Below are 27,232 nucleotides of genomic sequence, written 5' to 3'. Positions count from 1 at the left end.
ACATGAATCTTCAAGACAGCAGGGGAAAACGAGTTGTTGATGAACTTTCATTTGGCTGCAGCCTCCACTTGAACTCCTTCAGAGCTGCTGACATGCGCATGGCTCAGGGGGTTGAGAATCAATCTCCCATCAGCAGGGACAGCCTGTTATTGGGGCTAGACCCTTGTTTCCACAAGACTGGACTTAAGCTTGCTGTCTAATGGACTATATACCTGACAATTAGGTAATAGTTACAATGAAGGTAACATTGGTACACTGTTCCTGTGCACAGGTATTGGATACTTTCTTGTAAGAATGTATGTTTTCTTTTATAGGTTTGGAGCGGGGTTGCAATATGGCCTATAATGGTGCTTCGCCACACCAAACTGGAACCTGCTGTAAAGACAGACACGAAGACGCAAGTTTCTCTGCTGTGTGATATGGGCCACAACACATCTGAAAAAAAAATGCTGAGCCTTCTGGGAAATCCAAATGTGTCTGTAAACCTCACACCTTTACACAGGCCAGCAGCGATATGTGGCCAGTGAGAGAGGCAAGCCCAGGAAGACTGAAAACCACAATTCTGCTCCATGCTGCAGTGTGACACAGCCTAGTGCTTTGATGACAGGTGAAATACAAAATGATTTCTGACATGGAAAATCAAAAAGATTTTAATTAAAAATTATAAACAAAAAATTTCAAAATCAGATCAAGTAAGGTCTTTTGTTTTCCTGTTTCAGTATAAATTTGAATTTATCGCTTTTAACAAAATTTGCATTCTTTTTAATTTCTTTCTAATTTGAACTGGACCTTCCCTGTGTTAACTGAAAAAACACTTCCACAATAACAACCTCAGATAAGCAGCAACAAATGACCACTATCACATTAAGTGCCAAAATTCAATTTAAGGCATTTAAAGTATGATTGCTTGGCTTTTGCTTTATATAACAGTTAATACTGCTCTTGCTCTTGCTTCATTTTAAGAACTAATTTAAGATAGCCTGCCTCCTTCTGACAGACAGAGCATTTATCACACTGAGTCAATGGATTTTTTTTTTTTACCAGAGCAGATTATAACAAAGGCTTCCCAACTCTACCTTTTGGCCATCTTTGATTGCATTGAAAACATTTTTTTTTTCTAGCTGTGCACACTTCTGTAACTTTACAACTATTTTTTTTCACAGATTTTCTCTTTTTTTCAGTGGGGATTTGTCTTAGATTACATTTCAACCAGATCCAATTGTCCATGGAACACTATCACATTGCCTCGTTGACAACTATCCTTTAATTTATTCCATGCATCACTCCATTTACCAAGTTACCGGCCTTTGCCTCAAAAGCTAATGTATGCAGAATCCTGAGTCTTCTCAGCATGAGCAGTGAAAAGTAAACATGGCAGGCCATTGCCATCCATCCAGGTGTGACCTCGTTTAACTCCCTCTGCAGGGACCAGGATCCAAAACCATTCCAGGCTGAACCTGTGTAAACTCTACCTGGGAATGACACAGACCATCCCTGACATCCAGTAAAATTTACAGTGGCCTCAACCTGAGGTCAGCATAAGGCACAGTCACAGAAGTAATGGTCAGAGTAGACTCAGCCCTCTGTGAGCTAAAGAAATATGTTCCGACCTTCCGTTCTGAACACTTGTCCTTGACCATTTCTGAAAACGATTAGCGTCATTATTAACAAGACTTGATCTGTACACACTGTTAACAGTCCACCCTCACACCCTTACCTAAGCACCCCACATGACAGGCTGTGTCTGGACACATACCTCAGCCCTTAAGAGTAGCAGTTATCAAGCCTATTCTGAAAAAGCCTAATCTTGACCTGTGAAACTATAGGCCAATCTCGAACCTTCCATTCCTCTCAAAAATTCTGGAAAAAGCAGTATCAAAGCAACTCTGTGCCTTTTTACACTCTAACAACATTTTGGAAGTTTTTCAGTCTGGATTTAGGCCTCACCACAGTACGGAAACCACTCTCCTGAAAGTGCTCAACGACCTTCTACTCTCCTGTGACAATGGCTGTATCTCTCTTCTTGTGCTGCTAGACCTAAGTGCAGCCTTTGATACCATTGATCATTGTATCCTCCTTGACCGCCTCGAAAACCTGGTTGGAATAAGTGGACAGGCCCTATCTTGGTTTAGGTCTTATCTATCAGAACGATATCAGTTTGTCTCCATTAACAACGAATCCTCTGCTCGTTCCAGAGTAAGATATGGTATACCTCAAGAATCTGTGCTTGGGCCTCTGCTCTTCTCATTATACATGTTGCCTCTTGGCAATATCATCCGTAAACATGACATTAATTTCCACTGTTACACGGATGGCACTCAGTTATACATATCAGTCAAACCCGATGTCCCTCTGAATATTTCAAACATGGAGGCCTGCCTAACAGATGTAAAGAATTGGATGGCCCGAAACTTTCTCCTCCTTAACCCGGACAAAACCGACATATTGGTCATAGGCCAAAATTCAATCAGGAGCAAACTCACTCATTTTACACTGGACCTTGATGGTGTCTCCCTTGCCCCGAGTGCAGCCATCAAAGACCTTGGTGTTGTTATTGATCCCGAGCTCTCTTTTGAAACTCACGTAACTAACACCTCTAGGACTGCCTTCTTCCATCTGAGAAATATTCTACAATCAGGAAAATCGTATCAATTAACAACGCTGAAAAACTAATCCACACCTTTGTAACATCTAGATTAGACTACTGTAATGCCCTCTTGTCAGGATGTGCAAACGTCTCATTAAAACCCCTGGTGCAAAATGCAGCTGCTCGAGTCTTAACCAAAACTAAACGCTTTGAGCACATCACCCCAGTTCTGGCTTCTCTCCATTGGCTACCGATTAAATACCGGATCATTTTTAAAATACTCTTGCTCACATTTAAGGCTTTAAATGGGCTTGCACCCCCTATCTTAAGGACCTTCTTCACCCATATCTTCTGCAGAGAGCCCTTCGCTCCCAAAATGCCAGGCTTCTCATCATTCCAAGAGTGGGCAAAACTACTGTAGGCGGTAGAGCCTTTTCCTAACAAGCCCCTCTCCTGTGGAAGAGCTTACCCTCCGAGATTCGGGGAACAAACTCTCTCTCCACCTTTTTTGTCTAGGCTCAAAACATATCTATATAGTAAATCCTTCAGCTGAGGGACATGGCCTGGTGCTGGCGTGGATCATAGAGTCTCTGGTGGACTAAGTGGTCATTGCTTTCATGGACCCTGTGCCGTGATCTGGTGTTGACTGTCTTAGGGTCGCCCTCATGACTATGCCGGTCCCTTGCCTCCCGTCCCCTAGGTATGCTGCCATAATGTTAGCCTGCCGGGGTTTTTCCTTGTTGCACACCTTTTTCTCTGCCCCTCCTCTCCTGCCTCTCTGTTCTACATCCCTGCCATTCTTATCATCCACTAACCACTGTTTTCTGTTTGCTTCCTATCCCTGCTCCGGGCTCCTGTCCGGAGCTGTAGCCCAAGCGTCTCATCCCGTTTTCCAGTCCTGCTACCTCGCTGCCCTGCCCATCAAAGCCAACTGCGTTCCAAGAACCGGACATCCTAGGAGACATTCTTATAATCACTCTGCTGTTAACTACTATTGTCTGTCAATCGTAAATGTCTCAAAGTACATTGCATAACTTGTCTCTAACTCTATCTGCCCAGTGCCGGCCAGAAGCAGATGGGCCCCCCCTCTGAGCCCGGTTCTGCTCAAGGTTTCTTCCTGATAGGGAGTTTTTCCTTGCCACTGTTGCCTTAGGCTTGCTCTCAGGGGGTCTCAGGCCTGGGAACAATGTAAAGCTGCTTTGTGACAACTTGTGTTGTAAAAAGCACTATACAAATAAAAATGAATTGAATTGAATTGAATTATTAACCAGTTTTAAATGGAAACATGGTAGTGACATTTGCAACAAACATTTTAAAAGCCAAAGTTATTTTTCTTATGTGTAGGTGTTGTCAGAAGTGCCATTCTGAAAGTGAGCTCAGCCCCAGAGGACCAGTTATATATTTTTTTTTCTCTGAGGGCATCCGGCTGGGCTCTGTGGAGTGATGTGTGGGAGCACTGAGTTCTCCCGGTGTGCCCAGAAGGTCACAACAGAGACAGATGTGTTCTCACCAACCCAGGAGCAACTGGACGACTGGAGCAAGGTCACCTGTCTCCCAAAATCATGGGTGTTTGTTTCTCGTAACATGGATTACAGTGTAAGTCTTTAACCTCAGGAGTTGGGTGGATGGGGGCATCCGAGTGAACATGGGTGTTAAGCAGGACAGCATTGTTGGAATAAGCAGGCCATTCCAGTAAAGGTTGCGCCTGTGTGTGACCCATACATGCATATCGATGGAAAAACCCCACACTCTTAAATGTGAATTACAAACTTTGGTGCAGCTGCCACCACAGCCTGTGATGCCAGGAGGCTTGAAGGGGAAATATTTTCATTGGATTAGTTAAGGAGTAGTGGGAGAGGCGGGGCTCTCTGAAAGGTGTTGGGATGTCCCAGGGCTCTGTCCCAGTGCTGTGGCCAGCACAACACACTGATCCAGCGACAGGCTGACAGCTGACAGCTGCTGAACCCACTTGGCAGCGCCGTGCATCTGAGGCGGGACAGCAGACAGGATTGTGACTGCCTGTTGCACTACGCTGTTTGAGTGGTTGCACAGCAATAAGGGCACTATTCACGTCCGTATTCTACATTACATTACAGTGCATTACTGGCATTTATCAGATGCTCTTATCAGAATCAGAATCAGACTTTATTGGCCAAGTATGCTGTTACACATACAAGGAATTTGACTCTGGTTCCAATGTCTCTCTTAGTGCTTTCACCCAACGATTTTCAAGGTGACAGCAGCAAATACCATCCAGGCAGTGAGAAGTAAACACAGCAGGCGATTGCCATCCATCATTTACAGTTTTTTTTTTTTTTTTTTACAATGTTATCCATTTATACATTTATACGTACTGAGGCAATTGTGGGTTAAGAACCTTGCCCAAGGGTACAGCAGCAGTGCCCCAGTGGAGAATTGAACCAGCAACCTTTCGGTTACGAGTCCTGCTCCTTAACCAGTATGCTACGCAGCTCTATACAGGTGACAGGTGATTTTGCTGTCTGCATTTATCCTTACTGGTTTGAGGAGATGGAGCATTTCTCCTCACAAAATGCTCTCGCAGGCAGAGCATCATGGGGAACCCAGAGCAATATGTGCCCAGCCTCCTGCTCTTAGGCAGATCTCCCTCTACTTCCTTCCCCCTGGGGGTCTGAGTGACTGCAGGTCCCCACAGGCGCCCCTGTCCCTCCAAGGGAGCACTCAACAGAAGGGCCATGTGTCAGCCTGGCACCACAGCTCATTATCACCATCCTGGAGACCAGCTGAGGGATGGGGCAAAGCGAGAGGAGCAGGGCCACAGCAAGCATCTGCCAGGGCCTCTCAGTTTGGGGAAGAGGGACATTCGCAACTCAGAGAGGGTGATGTAGGGTGACCAGATGACAAAATCTGTTCTAAATCACTTCACATAACTTTGTTGAACAGTGATGAGTTACTTATATTGTAAATATATAACATAAATACTTATTTCAAACTTCCCAGTTTTTCTCTTAAAGGTGATTTGTCACCTAAATATTATATGTTGCAAGCTGCATAAATGGCTTAAAATAATACATAATACAGTACCAGTCAAAAGTTTGGACACACCTTATTAAGATTAAGTGGGAAATATGCAGTCAAAGACATTTTGATCTAAGGATTGATCATATATGATTGCTTATATATGATTAAGACAAATATAAATAGTGAAGCTGATATCTATGCATGAATTTCTTATCCAAAATGTCTTTAATTTAATATATATATATATTTGGCTATTCTGAAGAATCTAAAATATAAGATTTTTGATTTTATTTGTTTATAACACTTTTGGGCACTGCATAATTCCATTTATGTTACTTCATAGTTTTGACAGCTTTGCTATTATTCTAAAATGTGGAAAATAGTAAAAATAAATAAAGAAAAGTGTGTCCAAACTTTTGACTGGTACAGTATATGTGAGTTGCTAAGGGTTTCTAAGTTAACAAGGCTGCCTGCTACCCAAAATCACAGTCTATGTTCAGTTAAATGGCTGGAGTAGGTTGCACATGCCTTTTCAAGTGACACGTGCACTGATCACTAAACGCACATTATTTTCCTCATCCCCTTTATCCTGAAGTTTCAGAGCTGTAGTAATTTACTGGTGTCCCCTTCAGAAAATCGCCTCAGGACATCCTTTAAGACCCATCCTCCAGGAAGCGGCGTGTCGCTCCTAACAGCCTGTTATCTGTGAGAGCTGCAGTCAGTACCTCTGAGGACTCAAAAGGCCATTAATGTGGAGGCAATATGAGACACTTCATGTCATGAAACCCAGTGGTGCAGGCTGTTTATCAAAGTGACGGAGCTTCAAAGACAGAGCCGTACCTCTGGCACTCCCACTGTGTCAACAATGCATCAGTGTAAACACTGCTCTTCCAAATTGACTTTCTCGTCTCTCGTACACACGGACGGTTCCCTTGGTCCTAATAGTTCTAAGATAATTGCACGGGGTATTTTCTAGTGCGGCAGCTGTATGTTTTGACACATTACAACCACTTATATTATGTAACAAAACAAAATTTGACATGGTAGGTTAATGAGGAACCAGCAAAGGGAGTTCAGGCATATCTTGGGTATCAAATGCAAACCACCCCACCCAGCACCCTTTGGTCACCTACAGAGTGGGCCTCTGTGTTACGTGGTATCTTGATGACCTTCATAACGACCCCCATCTGACTACACTCCCAAGCCTCGTCCCACTCACCTTCTCCTGGTACTGGCGGCGGGAGGAATCCAGAGACTGTATGAGCGCGGTGGCATGGCCCACAAACATGGCGTAGCAGGTGGCACCCACGATCATGCTCAGAATGGTCAGCCACACGTCCGTCATGCCAACGGGGGGATACATGCCATAGCCTATGCACAGCATGTGGCTCATGGCTTTGAACAGGGCATAAGAGTACTGCTGGCCCCATGTGTCGTTCTGCCAGAGAGAGAGAGAGAGAGAAAGAGAGAGAGAGAGAGAGACAGTGGGAGACACACAGTGACAGCATCCTGCTCCATGTGACAGCTCTGTGGAGGAGGCGGCAGTGGAAAGGTCAGGTAACATTAAAATACCAGGGCCTGTCAACCGGCAGTAAAAGTGACAGAGCATCCAAAGATGTATTTCATCAAGCCAGCTCGCTCCCATTGTTTGGTGTGAGGTTACGTAAACGCAAATGTGCTCCTTTGTTCAAACCTCTGCTTCCGAAAATGTGCTGCACCTCAGCTGGACTCTCATGGAATGACAGAAAAAAAAGTAGGAAAATAAATAATGTGATTTCAGATTTTTGGGGGGGCTTTGAAAGAAAATATAGGTCAGCTCTTTATTAAAAAAAAAACACTTCTCTGAGTTACTAGTTTGTGGATAAATTGCCCTCTTTCCTTTGGAGGCCCATGCTGAATCAATATCAGTTCAGTAAGTCAGTCTTCTGGGGTGACATTTTCAAATTGGTCCTAAGCCTAAATTTCCCCAGCAATAGGAGTTGAAATATGGCAAAATTATGAGTGCCTGTGATAAGGTCAAAGACAAAAAAAAAAAAAAAAACAGAATTATGCCAAATTATGTTAACAATTGACCTTGCTTGTATGATAATGATCAAAGACAAGACGTTGCACAATATAGGAGGTGTCAAGGATCGAACTGCAAAAATTCAGAGACGAGAAATTGTTTCAAAGTTGATGCCATTCCATTAATGAGCACAAATGAGCACATGTATGACAAAAATGAGCAGTTAGTCCCTGATTCGCTATGACACTGAGATACTCCACTGCGTTTATATCATTGGTGCGTTCAACCAATTTGAACTTTATGAGATTGTTTTTGTTATTTTAGGAATGAAGCATTCAGAGAGCACAGATTAATCCTTTTTCACGCCCAAGAGCATCCGTTAGCTTGGTGATAAATCCTCATATTAAATCAGGTCTCTGAAGAGGCCATAGACATTTGTAAATTTTAATCTTACTGTATTTACCAACAGTCCAGTAGGTATATTGTTATGACAGGCTATCTGCAGTTTAGCCGCATAATGAATACATATTTCACTCATCATAGGAGAGGCAGTCATTTGAGTGTCTGTTCCTCTATGATATTTTTAAATGACAGATTCAGTAGTTACTATTAATCAGTAATGATTAATTCATAATTATAAGTGCAATTAGTGCAATTATAGTGAAATTATTCACATTAAATTGCCTTATTGCAACACACTGTCTGGGCATTGTATTCAAAATCATAACCTATCCATCACCAGTGCTTAGTAACAAGTAATGATATAAACTTATTGTGTGTTAATGATTAATACTATTTTTTTTAATTAATTATTGATTTTTTTTCTCTGTAAAACAATTGATCACTCATTTTTTCATCTTGGAAAAGTTGCTTTGATGAATATACAACAAGTGCTGATCATATTATGGTCTGTAATATCACTACATTAAGTCAATGCACAGCTACCTTCCCATAGTCTTAAGCAAATCAGAGAATGAAACAGAATGCATGACAAATAAACAAACTACTCATATTACTGAGTATTAATGTAGGAAGAAGGGCATCAGATTTAAAACAAAGGCCTAATTTTGTCTCCTTGCTGTGCACAGTTGAAATGCACACGAACAAAGCTGATGTAAATTCAATAAGGGAATAATCATTCGCAGTAACAGGATTTCTATGTGTAGTGCTGAATCAGAGGGACATGGGAACACATACCACCATCTTGTTCTTTGCCACCCAGCAGTCAGCGGGGAAGTCCTGCAGCATGGGCACCAGGAACTGCAGGCAGCCGTCCCAGTGGCACAGCAGCAGCATCATGCCGATCAGGTTCACGATGCGCACCATCGCGCTGGCCAGGTCGTAGGTCATGTGGAAGATCTGTGTGAACCAGGGCAAACAAGAGGGTACTGCATATACAAAAGGAGTCACCAAACTTTTTTTTTGTTCTGTATATCAACTTACTGTCGCCTAATTACGACTGGACCACACCTGCGGCACCATCCAATACATGCTGAAAAAGTAAAGACAGCTGTCAGATGTATAACCCGTTATTCTTTTTGCAACCATCACAAATGGTACCATATAATAGAGGATGCTTACAAGGGTATCAGTGCATTACAAACACTTTGCCTACAAGGGAGTAAATTATACATAACCTTTCAACCCTTTCCAAGGATGCCAAATAATCACTGCAGCAATCCACTTACAATAAAGAGAAAAGTCATTTTGAACATGGCTACAAATAGGGTGGTTCTCTGATTCCACACTATATGATGTATCCATTGTTTTCCAGTATATTAGTGCCACATACAGACTCAAGCACTCTAAATTCTTTCCACAGTAAAACATAGTGCTTGTACATTTAAATTTACATTTATTTATTTAGCAGACGCTTTTATCCAAAGTGACGTACAAAAGTGCATACAGTAAGTATAGCGACAGCACATCATCATGCATTGTGGGAATATGATTGTAATATATAGTCATTAATAAAAATACTTTCATGTTCAAATTTAATGCTGGCAAAAACCAAAAACGATGGGAAATTCATGAAATTACCACTGTACTAAACTCAGCCTGTACACTGCTTTTCATAATACTGATTTTGACTACTTCACACAATATGTACTCACCACTGAAGGTTACTGAAGACCCAATCCTATCTCAAACAGCAAAATATATAGTACTTAGAGGAATAAAGGAAATTACTACTATATGCACTAAAACGTTAGTTGCTACATAAAATTTACCAATTATGTGTATTGTTACTTCCTAGAAAGTAACTGCTGTAGTCACTACATAGAAACATACTGGACCATTTAAGCCTAGTCTAAATCTGGGTCTGGGAGACTGGCCCAACTGAGTTAAAACTTTGCCAGTGCTGTAGAGTATTCAGGGAGAGGACTTAACTGTAGGCTCTCCAGTAAGGAATTGTTGGTGTGGGCAGGGCAGTCAGAGCCCATTGAGACTGCTGCTGCCATAAGTGGCCAGGGGGCAAAGGGTGGGGTGCTGCATCCTAGCAAGATGGTGAGGGAAACTTGCTGTCAGCATCTGACAGAAAGATCAACCACATCCAAGCATTCAGATGATACTGCGGGGCTGCCAGCTACGAAACATTAGCGTGTTGCTATACAAATGTCATTAAATCAAATGAAGGTGCAAAGTCAAACATTTCAGTCATTTTAACAAAATCTACAGCCCCTACCATTATTCAAGTACAATACACTAGTACTATTCACAAAACAAACCATTTCAAATTTGAGTATTTGTTTAGTAAGTGAGAGGTGATGACAATGGCAGCATATTTGTGTTATCTTATTTATGAACACTACTGCACAGATTTTTACAACCATGGTTGCAATTTGATGCTTGTGGTGGACATAGTTGGTGTAAAAAATCTCAGCAAAACTATGATGAAATGACTGAAATATCTAATATTGAATTTCACCAGTTTGCATTGAAAGTTCTTTCAAAATTAGAGTATAAACTATCTCTATAACTATCTTTGAGAAATACTGTATATTATACATATATAAATATAGTTACAATTATACACCATCTTCAAAAACTGATTCTCAATCAATCCAGGGTAGCGTATATCAATCTGGGCTATAGTTTGTAAGCTAATAGTACCAGCTGTTGAACATCTGTTTAATGATGTAACAAGCTGTAAGAGTGGCCTAGTTGCCTACGGCACCAACCTGTTTCTCGACCTTCAACATGAAGTAGAAGAATAACGATATCGTGAAAATACTTTGAACAGCTTGCTATTTGTCATCACTGAGAGCACAGTGTGAAGAGACGGTTTCAGCGATGACTATATTGGAAAATATACATATTACTGTAGAGACTGTAGAATTACACATTTATTTACATTTAATTGCATACTGTGCACATGAAATATAGTAAGAGAAACTGTGAAAACAGATTCTGATAGTAAACAATAAAGAGAAATGGCAATTTCATAGGACTTTCTGTATGTCTGCTCGAACAGGATTGTATTTATTTGTTTACTGCAGTGTATGATAAATGCACTCCTGGGAGACAGTGTGGATTTTAATGGTCTTGATAATTTAAAGCCAACTAATTCCACTGAGGACCTCGTTGTGCACCGTTAACAACATCTCTCTCCTTATTAAAAGACGTTCAGTGCTGTTTTAAAACAGTGTTTTTAAAGCTTACAGTTGGACGAGAAAACATCCCCTTTCCAACAGGTGAGGAAGGGTAAAACAGCAAAGCAACAGCAAGTCAGCTGATGTACTGTCTTTCATCATCATGCCAAATACTGTAGCGCGGTAACTTTCTCTTCACACTATTTCATTTCAGCTTCACGTTTGTCATTTTTTTTTCCACTGTTGAATTGATTTTGTCATGTGGAGGGAAAAAAAAAAAAATCAGCCTGAGTCGCATCGTGAGGAAGGAGGAATCGCGTGGGTGGCAGTGCTTCTGATTCACATCAACTCTTTCAGTGGGGCTGTTACAGACGGAAACCTCAGGCTTTTCTGCTCGAATTAGGAGAAATGTCTAGGTTCACAGTGAGCTGTGGAGAAATTTCAGATCACGCTCTCTCTGGGCCCTTGTTCAAAGCATTTACCCTCAGGCGCAGTGACATCATCCAGAGACTCTCAAGCACTGTAGTGGGTTTTTTTTCCAGCCTCATGTGTTTTTTCTCAAAAAAAAAACTCTCTCCAGTGGAATTCTTAACATTGCTCTCCCATTCAGAAAGCACAAATCAATTTTCACTTTCATTACTGGTATACTTGGCAGGCACCCTCATCTAAGGCTTCTTATATAGTTTTCACTGACGCATTATTTATTTTGTAACTGGATATTTACTGAGGCAATACGGGTCAAGTACCATGTTTCAGGGTACAATATCACTACATCACCAGGGAATCAAATCTGCACCTCTATGCTTCCACATCTTACAGCCCACTATAATCCGCATCATTTTCCAATCTTAGAATAAATGGTGCTCAGGTACATTAAACATATGCAGCATATTAATACATTATAAATGAACCTTAAACATCACCCTTTCAATTATGGGGGTGATACTGTTGGTCCAAGACTACAGCAGTTTAATTCAGAATCTACTGGATGCACAAAAAGTACTTTTTGAGAAGAATGCATGTATCCATGTATTATGTGCACAAGTGAAGGATGAACAAAATTACCTTGGTTAATTTGTGAAATATTTCAGATGTATCTTAAATTATTGAGAGATTGATTATCTACTAGGGCTGCCTATTGCAGACTTTGTAAATAAACATGCTTGGTACTGTTTTGAAAGCTAATAAATATGGCTCTGGACGGGAGAAACTGCTTGATAATAATAGCCTATAAATACTACTTATAATAAAAATAGGATTTGAGTTCTGCTTCACATCTGAAACAGCTATAGTATACTATATTAAATGCATGCAGAAAAGTTAAAGCTGTTCTATGTGACTTTGTTGAACTTCTGAACTAAAAAGAGCACAGCTTTCCTGCCCTGACAAGAATAATGCCATGCAAATCTTCAGATAGCACTGAAAATATTAAACAGCAGTAGCTTTGAAATGCATTGAGTTCAAAAGGGGGCAAATTTCCACATTAGCTGTTTTAATTTTCACTCCATTCAAATAAATTGGCCAAGCAATGCAAGGCCAGACAGTGTCCCAGTTTTCAAAGATATTCCTCCCAAACTGACATACATTCGTGCTTAAAATACAAAACAACGATGGATACTTGGTAGTTCTTAGGTATAAGATCTTACCCAGCATCAACATGCGTCTCAATCAGTGGAAACATTCAGATGCTCAGATATGCTCAGTTGTGTGGACTTTGGGTCTCAGAATTGTATTATGCCTTAAAATACACACATATGCACACACATGCATGTATACATGCACACACACACACACACATACAGTAGTATAGTAGTGTAGTAGCATAATGGAGGTATGATGGATTGCCACTGCCATTTTCGTTTAATTGACAGGTGAACACAATACCCCTAACTGCATCATTATCTAAGTAAAATAAGATTTGATTAATGGGGGCAGTCAGATTCTCCACTGAGGGCAATGTGGGCAATGTGTCCTCTATCCCCAGTCACGCTGACTTCATCTCTGGTGTCTGGTGTACAGTTAGACTCCTCAAAGGACTCCTAAGGCAGAATGAGCGGTAGTTTGCCTGACAATATTATAAAACATGTAATCAGAGCTTGTTTCGAAAATGAATTCCTGAGAAAATTTGCCATGCACAAACTAAGTAAATATCCAGTGGCACTGGGAAAGGAAACTGCAGGAAACAAGCATAGCGCCCTGGCTGCATTAAGCCTGTCCGAGGACAGCCATCAGGACCAGGGACAGCAACCGTCTACTGGACAGCTCTAACACAGTGGAGGAGTATGGAATCACACAGCATTTGGAGATTGCCTTTGCAGTCACAGCCTGTTTTCTGTCTTTAATAAGAGAAATAATGGAAATAACTTCATACATAAGGGGAATAAACGCAGCCTAATTTAAATGAAATAATCTACAACATTACTACCAGCAATTTCAGGTGTTTAGCCAGCTAAACAGTTTTCCATGCTTTTTAAAAAGTCAGTCCCCAGCTAGTTCAGGAAAAAAGTTACTTTAAGACCTTTACGAAGGGTGGAAATGTATGCCCATAAAAGCACCCATACCATTTGTATGTACGTACGTATGTATGTACGCATGTATACAATATTACAAATTATTTTTACAAATGCACATGGCTTGTTGGTTTCCTTTTTAAACACAGAACATAATAACATGCAGTCAGTGGGTGGGCTGGACAAACAATTGTTTTTTTTTAACTACATCTGAAAACAATATGTACAGTAGCTGGGTTACTGTAATGTGTAAAACAAAGGCCGTGAAAAGCGCAGTGTTCCCCTCCTCCTTCCCAGTTAACATCGATACAGTGATGCTTTCTTTATGGGCCTTAACAATACAGGTAATTTTCTTCTGGCTCTGAGTCACTATTTTAGATGCCATTATTGACGTATGTTTAGATGACAAAAAAGAACCAACAACAGGAAAAAAAAAAAAAAAACATTTGGCTGTGTAAAATTGTGCAGAGTCGCTGGAGCCTTATGCTCCCCGCTGGAGAGCACAGGAGAGTAGAGAATGTGTGCACAGACTCATCAAAGAGACACAAACAGCAATCTGTTAGATAGGTCATCTGAGAAAATGAGACAGACAGAAAAGTAATTTCACGCAGACTGGAAGTCATGAGTGATTCATAGAACATTGTCTAAGTCAGTGAGAAGATTCAAGCTCTTCATATCTGCTCACACTCAAGCTCAAAGTACCTTACACCTGGAAGACTTGCATTTTCTCATGATGCCACAAAAGATAATGTGTCTTTGCCAAAAAGCTCACTCAGGTTTCACTGCTTCATCAATGGTATTCTCCTTCTACCTTTTTCCTGTTGCAGTTCAACCAGAGAAGTCCAATAGTTGATTTTACAATGTTGTGTGGAGCTAATACAAACCAAAATCAAAGATGTCACACTAAGTCAAAGTAAGTCCAAGGAGCAGCTGTAAATACAAATGTGTAAACAATATATAAGGTGACCTTGAGTTGCCCTGATTGTGTCATATCTCCTGGACTGCTGAACCAGAACTGGAAAACAACACCATCTCAGGATGAACAGGCCGGGTTAATGCCTAAATGTGGTGCTTCTACAATGTCAAGGCATGATGAAAGTGGTGTGCCACAACTGATCTGACCTCTCTTTGGACCAAAGAAAAAAAGCAATATAAACAATAAGAGTTTCATATATTCTCAATAAGCCTTGAGAGTTTTTGAAAAGCCATAATAAAGTGTAGAACAGTGACAGTGAAGGTGTGTGCAGGATTACACATTGTTATGTAACAGTCTTTTAAGATTTCCCGCTGTGGATATTAATCGTGCAAGGTGCATTTGGAGCCTTGAGGACCTGTCACCGCAACTGGCAAGCTCCTTTGTGCGCCTAATAATACCTGATTAAACCTTTTCTTCTTCCTGCTCTTATCTTTCAAAGAGCAGTCTTTGGCCCAATATTTGGTCTCCAAGTGGGGGACTGATTAGTTGATTTGCATTATTTATTTATTTGCGCAGATCTGTTTAGTGGAAATGAAAGGGAGCGCCTTAACAGGGCGAATGCCGGCTGTTTCATGGAGCCATCTTATCAAAGAGCCCTGGGAATCTGGCAGCATATTGGATCGTTCCCCTCCCGTCCAGCACATAGCAAGTCAGGCCATAGAGCTATAAATCTTAACAATCCCAGATGCCAATATTAATATGGATGGACTCCTTTACTCTGTGCTATAAACAAACACAGATGGTATTCCTCCAAAGCTCCTGGCACTGAGATCAAAACCACAGATATCATTTTTTTTTTTTTATGTCGCAAAGATCCTTTCTGTAATGCAATGTGTTAACTGTTCATCTGCACAGCCTTCTGAATGTGCATGTTACACATGCTAATAACATTTAAAATACTTTAAAATTCAAATGCCTTATTGGCACTGGATAATCATCCTAATAAGGACATGGTATAACATGGCTGTGTGACTATTTTTAATTATCTGTGCAGTTTGTGCTTCTAAAAAATGTTAAACAGCAAAACCTGTAAATTACACAGACTGTAGACATCTGTAGTGTAATGACTTCTGGAGGTGGTTCTGGAAATATAGCAAGGTGCTTGCCAATAGGTTACTCCTGAGGATTAGTTATTAGTGCACAATTTGAATGCCATTTAATAACATGCTGACTAATTCAATTCAGGTCACCTCTTTGTCTACTGGAAATGATTCAAATGAGCAAGCTACCCGACCTGCGTTTTATTTTTATCACAATAAATCATGATGCAGCATCCAGCCCAGCTATTAAGGAGATACGAGAACCACTGCGGCAGCACACCCTCCCTCCCGACACATCCCCTTGTTAATATGAGAGATATCTGCACACCACTTAATATGACTTTTTTTTTCAGCCAGTGTCATATGCCCCAACTGTAATTTTGTCAGGATAACACTTAGACAAAAAAAAATCATGCAGAGTGTGACTGGCTATCTTATATTATGAGAACATCCTGACACACAGTGCTGCTGTCATTAGATAGACACATGATGGGTGATAAGTCCTCATATGCCTCTTCTGATTTTAGTAGTGTCAGATATGGGTTTTAAATATTAAAGAGGAATCCAAGCAATGATGAAAATCGGAGAAACAGGGACAGCTTTTTAAATTAATAACCCAATTAATAACCCTTCGTATCACAAAGCATACCATCACCTCTGATCATTGATAGATTGCATAGATTGGTGAATCTGGTTTGTGGCTCCACATTTACACACATGTGTTTCTTTTCTTCTCTCTCCTTCTCGCACTCACCCTCCTTCTCTTGGTCTCTGCCTCTGTCTCTCTCTCTCTCTCACACACACACACACACATACACACACACACACACACAGAGAGAGAGAGACAAAAGGCATCAGCTTCAACGGAGGCTTAATACTGACTGGCAGAGAGTGTGTTGTGAGACTATGGAGGAGAGATTGTGATTATGGCTATCATGAGAAGCAGTAACTGCAGGGATGTGCTGGTGCTCAGTCCAGCTGAATCATCTACAGAAGGTGACAACCAGCTCCCATTCCACACTGTTGCCAGATGTAAAAGTGATCATTTGAGATGTCATGGCTTTAGAAGTGCTGAATTGGCAGTAGTCTACTTGTTATGTGTGGAGATGATGATGGAATACGGTGTGCTCACAATGTATCAGCAGTGCAAGCTATTCCAGAATTCCAATGCATTGGATCTTCTGTCTGCAGCCTCATAAGCTCTGAACAATATTATTTCACATGTAGGTGTTCTCAGGGTCCTTGGGACGTTACCAGACCATTCAAAATGTGATGTTCTGAAGTCTTTCATTAAACTTGAGTTAGAAAGAAACCATGTACATACACCATTTGAACGTACTGAACATCCAGCAGTAATGCTTCAGTTCTGACAAGTGGACAGATTATGACCATGGATGCCCAATTTTGCGTCAGCACTGAGATCATATACTGGTAGGAGCCTGTCATAAATAAATTATTGACCAATACAATCAGTTATGAAATCAAAATGCGTTTACATTTTTATTGTATTTCAGATTTCTGTAAATATCTGTTCTCTGCATGATTGGAGCTTACACAAAATACCACATGAACAGGACCAGCTGGGGTCAGAACAAGGCCACCCACTGTCCACCTTGATCAATGCTTCCCTTGGAACATACATACTGGACTCTGTAAATTTTGATGTATTTAAGTCTCTCTATTACAGCTCAATACAAACCCATTATTATAGTGGCAGGGAGCCTACTAATCATCTGAGGGTTGAGTCATGCAAATTCAGCCATTAATAGAAATTTTAACTGTGAAAAGCTGCTATAAAGGCAGTCTACTGGTTGTTAATGGGCCTTTTGTTGTGAATAGCAAAATGCTGTTTTTCACAAAAGAAACTCCAAACATTGTGGGCAGCATGAAGGCACTATATCACCAGCTAGCTCATATATTAAGCCTCTAAATTCATTTGGTATTGCAGGAGAGACTACAACAAGTGGATTTATTGCAGAAAGTTTCTTCAGAATGATGACCCAGATTAAATGAAATCCTACTAGGACCATATTCATGTATCTCCATGCCAAGGGTCTGGAACAAATTATCACTGAAATTATTTTCCTCTTAGTTTTTCCTCTTAGATAGTCACAACATATCAGTTGTTTTTAGAATATCTTCTAAACATTTGTGGAGGTTTGCTGTTGGGTCATGTGTTACATATTTTTCCGCATGCCACAGTTTTCTGCCAGCATAATTGTATCTTTCATTGCCAGACAACAATTGGAGAAAAGCCACATGCCAGACTGAGGACCGCACTCCCAAGCTGGTGATTGAATCAGCAACAGATTAAAATGCTCATACTGTGAAAAACATCATTATACATGTTTTAATACAACTACAAAACCTGATAAAAGATGCAAACGCATGCTATTTTATAGGTCAATACGGTGAAAGGTCAATTGAAATAACTCCCCAACTGGCTGAAATGGATCTGAAAGGGAAGTGTGTGGAAGGGAAATATGTCTTAGGTTTTCACACGTTATGTTAAAATGGTCTTCATGATGGTTACTTTTTCATGCTGTCCATGTAAGTTGTCACAAGTCAGGAAAACCTTATGACCATTGTTCGGCAGCAGTTCTTTGGTTATCCATCTGTCCATGTTTTAATTACATGACTATCATCGTAAAACTTGTAGGTTATCCAAGCACTGCTCCAATCTGATGGCACAAAGATCACAGGGCAACAGAGGAGCCTTTTTAATTACGGTACCAACAGTAATTGCACTGGGGTAAAAAGGAGAATCAGAAAACAGTAACCCCAGAGACACGTCATGATGTCTTAAATATCTTGCAAAATCTGGGTTGTGGTCACATTTACCTGCCTTTCAGCTGAACAGTTTTGACTGCAGTCTTTAAGGTGGTCACTTCACAATTCCACAAAACCATACCTCTGAACATGATGATGTCACACGTGGCATACACCCAAAAGAAAGCCTAATAAGGTGAAAAGAATTTTCAGCATCGATACTGGAAGATTTTTTTTCTGTCCTTTTAACTGTGAAATCAGTTGTGAATAATGAGTTGTGTAATTTTGGCTTAACTTGTTTCGCAATGATCACAAATAAGACATGAGCAGGAAAAAATCGACAGTGCACGAGGCTTGTGTCCCTACCTCCTCCCATTGGTGGATATAGCGAATGAGCCGCGAGAGGCGGAGCAACCTCAGCAGGCTCAGGATCTTGGTGAAGCGGACGATGCGGAGGGCGCGCGCCGTTTTGTAGAAGTCCGAGTTGATGCGCGTCTCCACGATGAGGAAGATGTAGTCCACGGGGATGGAGGAGATGAAGTCCACTATGAACCAGCTCCGCAGGTACTTGATCTTGATCTGCTGGGGGTCCAGGATGATCTCGGTGTTGTCCTCCTTCACGATGCCCGTGCGAAAGTTGAGGACCAGGTCGATGAGGAAGAACGTGTCCGACACCACGTTGAAGACAATCCAGGGTGGCGTGTGCTCGTCCTTGAAGAAGGTGATGCCCACAGGGATGATGATCAGGTTACCCACCATTAGCAGCAGCATCGTCAGGTCCCAGTAGAACCTACAAGCAGGGGACAGCAAAGAGGCATCAGAGTGGAATAGAAGTGATGGCAGTGATGGTGGTTGTGGTGACAAGTAATTAAGCGTAGCAATGGAGTGAAGAGACAAGAGCACAACCCATAAACAAGGATAAAAAGAATGCATCTATTAAAATGAAAAATTTCTCCACAATGTTATTTGATCTTGTTTACTACACTCCAAACCATAGACAATGTATACCATAAACACAACAAAATACAATGGACAAGGGCGGCAGTGTAGCATCGTGGCAAGGAGCAGGGCTCATAACTAAAAGGTTGCTGGGTCAATTCCCGCTGGGGTACTGCTGTTATACCCTTGGGGCAGCTACTTAACGCATAATTGCCTCAGTAAATATCCAGCTGTATAAATGAATAACGTAAAATGTAAGTCGCTCTGGTTAAGATCGTCTGCTAAATGCTGATAATGTAATGTAATGGACAAGACATGTTAAAATGGAGAATGAGAGAAAATACTTTGCATTTACATTCTGATGCAATCGCATCGTTTATGTGTCCACTCACATGATATACACAAATGTAAAGATGAGTCTACAGAGATGAATTGTATACAGAGATAAACCAGACACTTCAAACCCACACTTGTACATTTAGCCACACACATGCACAGTCATTCAAAGACAAAAAAGGAAATAATCATATCAATAAATTTTAAATGGAAACCCAAATAATAAACCAAAAAACATACATCACCCCTCACATTGAACAGCATACACGCATGTCAACATGTATGTGTAGTACACGTACATACAAGTAAGCATAAATACATGTAGACATGACACCAAGGTCTAAATAAAGATGGCCATTCTTAGTGATTATTGCAGTCTTCACCTGTCATTAAATACATGTACACATGTATGTGTATTTAAGTTATACACTTGTTGCATGCTGTTTTACCTTAATATAGATACAGATAATTTCCAAACAATATCTGACACTCCTGCTGAAACTGCAATGAGATTTAATTCTATACAAGTTCCTCTCTTTCTGTTTCGTGATCCTGAAAGGTTTGATATATTTCATCCCAGACTTCTGCATTATGTTGTTTTCTTCAGACAGGCTTCTTTCCATTTTCAAATAATGCTGCATATCATATTTCCAGTGTTGTAGTTTAAGGGGTTTTGTTTGATTAAAATTTCATGAGTAGAACTGTTTAACTGAAAAAAATAGTGAGAGCGAAATCACCCATGTTACCAGGTATGTAGAATTCATTTCACTGTTTTTATTGAGAAGGAGATATATTAAGGGATAGAAACCTATGTGGATTTTTAATGTTCTTGATAACCAATTTTCGCTCTCCATAACTTTTGTCCTTTCCAGCAACTCAAAAAGGAATTCAATAGGGGGGGCCATTTTCAGTCTGACATTTAATACAGACTTCTGAAGTCTGATTATTAAATTTGTTAATTTTATCTCACATATCAGAAATTCCCTTCATTAATTTATATTGTAAAAAACACAGATTTTCATTAGTGGTAGCTGTTTGTATTTGACAGTTTTTAATTGACAATTTTTACATACCTTTGCCACATTGTTTCTTCCTAATTCATTATTCCACTTCCTACAGACTCTCTAGTATTGCCTTCTCACTGAGTATTTTGTAAATTGCTTAGTATTTTTTTTCCCACAAGGTGTTTATTATTGTCTGCATTTAGGAGTATCTTATTAATTGCATATCTTAATAAAGCATTTCAACTGGACATATTTAAAGTAATCTTTGTCTAATATTTTTTTATTTCTCTTTGAGTTGGGCGAAGGATATAAATGTATTATTTACTATCAGGGCTGTTACTTGTTTTATACCTCGTGATGTCCTGGGAGTATGACTTCTTGAACTTTAGGAATTTAGCTCTCTTTTCTCTTTCTCTTTTTAAACCATGTGCCTTGTTGAACCATATAAATGATAGCACCATATTGCAGATTCGTGTGAGTGTGTGTGTATATATATGTATATATATATATACATATATATATATATATATATATATATATACATATATATATATATATATATACACATATATATTCAATGAGGCCTTCTCGATGTTGGCTTGTCAATCTTAAAATATTTTGCTATTATATGTTCTCCAGTCGTCAGTTACATCCATTGTTTTTTCTGATTTTTAATTCCAGTTCTTCTGATTTTTATCTTTAACATCTAGGCGAATTTATATCCAAATTATGTTTTTGCATTATAGATTGGAATGTAGTTACTTTAAAGCTAAGAGTTCGGCGTCTTTTTCTGAACAAACTATTGTCTCTCCAACTCCATGCCCCACGTACATCATTCTTTCTAAAATTAAATATATTTACACACGAGTGCAAGAGGAAAACAACTAAAACAGAGTCAAACTGTCAAACTGAATTGTCTGAATTGTGACATATGGCCTGATAGTACACAATGATATGCTGCATGTTCATGTATCCATTGACAAACATCAGTATGCAAATTCAGTCAGTTTCTGTAAACTGAACTGTGTACATATTACAACAAAAGCACACAAAACCAAAATGCATACCTTCTTCATGCTAGGGTGTTTGATTATGAAATAACTAATAGTAACACATGAATCTTTGTGATTGCTTATGTTGACTTAAATCTACAGTATTAGAAAGCAAAGACAAAGCAAAAAAAGGACTTTCACCTTATGAAGAAAATAGTTGTTTTTTTCATTGATCACATCTTTTTAGTTGAGCTAAATTATGGGCAACTATTTATCATAAAATCAACTGAAATTGTGGAACAGTAAAAAGTCTGGAGCAAAGTGAGAATAAAATAATTATGTTAATAAAAGAAAGAAAGAAATAAACACAGCCACCCACGGGGTAAATGAAATATACATAATTAGTGACCACATATTGTTGTGCAAAGCTCTTTCAACTAACTACTTCAAAACATTTTGAAGCCCTTCACTTAAACTGCAATAATTCTTTTTCCCTTCTTCTCACAATTCAATTTTGCCCCAGAAACAAGCGCATGTCAACATCAGCCTTTCACAAATCCACAGCACATCAGGACATTAATGACAATTGCTCATCTGCGACTCTTGAAGAAGAACAACTAAGAAAAAAAAAAACAATTTTATCCTTCTGTGTCTCTCTTTTTGGTTATAAATTGCAGCCCAGTTCAGCTTTGTAATTAACTGCAGATTGATTTTGCTGAATGAAGGATGATCCATCCTTGTGCTCTTTATAGATTGTGCAAAGAGTGAGCTTCAGCATTTTGAGTCTGCCTGCCAAGGTGGATACCTCGCCCAAGTTTACCTCCATAAAAAAAATCTATCACAGAGAAGAACTAATAGAAAGCAGGAGCCAAAATAAAGGAAGGATCCAATTTACCGTGTGGGGTACTCCCGATAGCCAAAATAAAATCGTAAATGAAAGCAAAAACATGTTTGATGGTGGGCACCCATATAATACAACTGAATTGCTGTGAACCTATACAAATTGCTGAATTGCTGTGAACCTATACAAATTCTATACATAGACAGTTTGAGCTGACGCAGAGACACAGTCACAGACTCCGACACGACACACACACACACACACACACACACACACACACACACAGGAAAACAGAGACAGTACTTGGAAATTCTTCCAAGTATAAGGGTATATAATTCTATATATAATATAATTCTTCAAATTCAAGCTATGCTGCATGCTTAGTAAAATCACTGCATTTACTTAAAAGCCTGGGAATACCAAGAGCAGCTTTGAATAATAGTAAAAAAAACATGAAGCACACTAGTAATGACATCTGTAACCTGCCTGTGTTAACCAAGGTATTACTTTTAGAAATGATACCTGTTATATGTCAAGTTTCTTACTCTGACAGCCTCCAATTTGAAGGGGTTGATGTGTAGACGATAGGAGGTAAAATGCAAGACTGCCAGGAAGGGGCTGGGAAACAGCAGGGGTGTTTTCCTATTTCCCCACTGAGCTCTGATTAAAGGGACACATTGCTGTCAGTCCACCAAGGAGACACAGTGACTTGGCAACTCCTATGCATCTGTCTAAAACCCACCTCTTCTGTGCTTGGAGACATAAAAAGACACCTGATATACTGTACTGCCCTACAACCTTGCTGATGTGTACACTGTAATTAGCAACCGTATGTCATGATATGCAATGTATGCGTGTGCACTGTATCTGTGTATTTGTTTATTAGCAAAAAAAATTGTTTTGTGTGTGTGTGTGGGGGGGGGGGGGGTCTTGTGTATGTGTGGGCTTGTGTGTGTTTTTAGCTCTGATGTTACCTCCTAATGGAAGTCAGTTCATATTTACACAGTAGAGATTATTTTATCATTGTGTATTATGTATTGGAATCCCAATACTGTTCTATCAATATACAATTGTAGAAACAGTGGACAGCGGAAACACATCTGACTAGCACAAAATTGCCCTCTCCCCACATGACTCCGCAAACAAACACTATCTGGTGTATAAATAAAACATCATTTTTAAATAAAAGAACAGCCTGTCTGCTTTGCTTTCATATTTCAGCAGGCATCAGTCCCTGCTGGCTGGCAGAGAACGAAGACAAGGCCCATACATTGCTCACACCTTGTCTGTCCTGAGTTAGTCATCACATGCTTTGATAATGGATGGCTTCATATCTCCCTGCCCACACCTACTGTGACACAGCTGAAAATCACACAGTCTAGACTTTTCTGTTATGACTACGGATGCCAGGTGCCCATTTTCCCCCATAGTGCCCTCAGCTATGAGGCAAGCTTCTCTAACACCGTCCTGTTCTCTGTACCCGACGGGTATAGTGCCCAGGATCAACAGTGCGCTGACTCCACTGTTGGAGGCTTCTGGTGCAGTGACACTATGACTGTATTGCACTGCACATGACACCAGTCAGGTGTTACTTTACACTAGCTCCCTGAAGCTGTAAAAGAGCATAAGTGTTGTATGTGGGTTAGTCTTTTGTTTTTAGGTAAAGGTAAATTACCAGATGGAACAGGAACGAAAGGGGAAGTGAGGCACCCCTTCAAACTGCAGCCCACTGACTGAATGGGGGCATCACATGGCCGAGTGAGAGAGTGTTCCGCTATGTGTGTGTCTGTTCCACGGCGCATGTGTTCCACTGAGTGTGTCCCGTTGTGTGTGCGAGTATATATTCCAGAATGTGTGCGTGTTCCACTGTGTATGCATGTGTTCCACTGCTACTATTACTGGTTGCAGAAACATTAATCTCCCACCTCCAGGTAACTATTCTGAGCTTCCTGACAGACAGATTCACTTGATCATCCAAAATCTGAAAAAAGTTACATTTCAGCAGGAATTTCTGAACCAAAGTCTCATGATTGCCAACGGAAACCTTGTGCATCAATATTTGAAAAATCAGACTGGGGTTGTGAGAGGATGCCTTCAGAAATGCTGACTCACTTTCTGCCCACGAAAATTGCCTCAGGGTCAAATAAGGACTTCCACAACAGCTGCCCCTTTGAATTACACTGCGGTCTGCCTGGCCCGTCTTGGGGGTGTTCAGTCTGCACTGCAGGTGTCACAGACTAATTAGATCAGATTAGTGGGAAGTTCTACGAGTGTTGGTGTGAAGGATTGTTAGGAAGGTGTTAATAGGCAGGCAGTCGGAATGCTGAATGCTACGGAAGCTTAGCCTCAACATTTTAAACAACGGATGCACACAGGTATGAATTTGGAAAGTCTGTTGGGGGGGGGGGGGGGGGTGGGGGACACGTGCACAAGAGCTGCACATTATTAGTAATAACAGTAACAGTCTCTGTGCCAGTTCCATAGCTATGCAGTAGGAGTCAGTCAGGAATGCCCTTGGCAGTCAGCCCTCAAACAGGAGCCAAATGAACTGGGAAGAGCATTAAGTTAAAAGGGTTAATCCTATTTTTGTTGACATCCACTCAAATAAACTGCCATGACAGTGCTGGCTTTGCTAAGCACAGCCGGTAGGCACGCTGTGAGCCCATCACCACTACTGCGGATGTGTGCGTGCAGGTGGCTATATTTAGTTGAAGCGCCCTGTTTTATCATTCCGAACACCACCGCTATCAGAAGGAGATTTTACCAGAGAAAAAGCAAATCTCTTCAACCTCAGGGTGAGAGAAAACAGATGGATTTACTAAGCATGTACAGGGGGATAGAGGAAAAAAATCGATGGGAAAAGTAACTGCTATCTAATACTGCAAAAAAGAGCCTCCATTAATAAGATTACAAGTCAGGGTAGGACACATCCTGAAGCTGATCTATTATGTATTTCATCTACCTACAAAGCACTGAGTCTTTCTGAAGCTCCTATGCCAGAATAAGTCCCATACTGTGCATTTTCTGTTTTTAAATCACCATTTCAGAGCTGAGACCAAAGAAGTTTTAAAACGAACAAGTAGAGCGAGTTGTGGCTTTTTCCAAAACCTGTTTCGATACACAGAATTGACACATACTCGATCAAACACACAGCTGGTGGCTATAGGAAATGGACATCATGCATTTAACAATGTTAAAACACATTTGGTTTTGCGAAGTGCATTATGTACATCCATTTTACTGTGCTGGGGAAGTAGAAACCACCATAGTAAGAGTACAAAGGTAGCGTACTATGAATGCCACCAACACGGAACCAAATACATATTCAGTCATTGGTGCACTACTACATTCTTCTTTGCACTAAATACATTTTTGTTTTAAAAGAAGTGCTCTGGAGACCTTGGTTCATACTCATGCTACACTGTATACACAAAAGCAGGAAATCTAGGATGAACGCTGAATTCATGCTGTGTGAGGGAACTTCTCCGGCACTATGCTGAAAGGAGATTCCTCAACACACGTGTGCTCGCCTTCAATGCAGGGAGCTTGGCAGGGGGTAATTGTGGGGTTCCTAGGAAATATGAGGCCCCCCCCCCCCCCCCCCCCCCCCCTCTGTCACAGTGTGTATGCCGAAAATTATTGGCTGCGCTAAGAAGTTCTGACGCCTGGGGATGTGCTAAGATGTGAAGTGTGATCTTTCAACCACTGTGTTAAAAAAAAAAAAAAACAGAAGGAAGTAGAGACAAGTAAGTCTAAATAAGGACAGCATGGAGAGAATGAAGAGGGCAGAAGAAACAAGACAGATAATAGAAACCACTCTTGGAAATATAGTCACCGTCAGAATTATAGGCACCTTTGATACAGATGCAGAAAAAGGACTCTTGAAAAAAAAAAAATCAATGAGATGTAATTTTTTCAACATGTGGAAAGTAATGAACTTTATAGTCAATAGAATTCACCAAAATGAATTCACTAAACATATTTGAAAAATTATACATTTATTACCAAAATCATAGGTGTCAGAATTACTGGCACCCCTTACCCTAAATAGTGTCAAACAAAGTTAAATTCTGCAACAGAATTATACATATTTAAGTTAATCTGAGTCGTTAGGAACTGTAAAAATGAGGAACCACAAAATCCATCTGTCATCCATCCCCATGGGAAAAGCCAGGGAATTGTCCATTCAGAAGAGACATATGGTTATAAACCTATACATAAGTGACTAAATATACCTTTAAGCACTATCAGAAAAATGATAAAACATGTTTAAAGCATCTGAAACAGCTGTAAATTTGCCATTCAGAGTACACAAGCAAATGCTATCACTGTGCACATTGAAGATGATTCTAACTGAAGTAAAAATGAACCCAAGGATCATAATTACAGCATTTGGTCACATCCTGGGGTCTACAGGTTCCTCAGTCAACCATCAGATGCCATCTTGGAAGTATATTTGGAAGTATAGTACACAAAAAAGCTCTTACTGAGAATTGCCAACAAAATCAGGTGCTTACAGTTTACCAGACCTTTTTGTAATTGTGACTAGAACTAGGAAGCATACATGAAAAAGAACCCCATACCCACAGTCAAATAAAATGGATGATCATTGATGCTTTGGGGCTGATTAGCTGCCAGTG

At 40.3% G+C, this 27,232-nt stretch overlaps 1 protein-coding gene across 1 annotated transcript in view; it reads right to left on the bottom strand.

Annotated features, from left to right (window-relative positions):
- The window catches only part of LOC118781977 (potassium/sodium hyperpolarization-activated cyclic nucleotide-gated channel 3-like), a 55,394-nt gene that overhangs the window by 16,856 nt on the left and 11,306 nt on the right, over window positions 1-27,232 (bottom strand). Inside the window, exons 2-4 of the mRNA XM_036535158.1 lie at window positions 18,847-19,270; window positions 8,790-8,951; window positions 6,807-7,025 (exon numbers count right to left, since the gene is read on the bottom strand). Coding sequence (XP_036391051.1) covers window positions 6,807-7,025; window positions 8,790-8,951; window positions 18,847-19,270 — 805 coding nt within the window. The remainder of the gene's footprint in view (window positions 1-6,806; window positions 7,026-8,789; window positions 8,952-18,846; window positions 19,271-27,232) is intronic.

The sequence above is a fragment of the Megalops cyprinoides genome, chromosome 8, assembly GCF_013368585.1.
Source record: "Megalops cyprinoides isolate fMegCyp1 chromosome 8, fMegCyp1.pri, whole genome shotgun sequence".
NCBI lineage: Eukaryota > Metazoa > Chordata > Actinopteri > Elopiformes > Megalopidae > Megalops > Megalops cyprinoides.
Note: the sequence above shows the minus strand (reverse complement) of the source record. Positions and strands in the feature narration are given on the sequence as shown.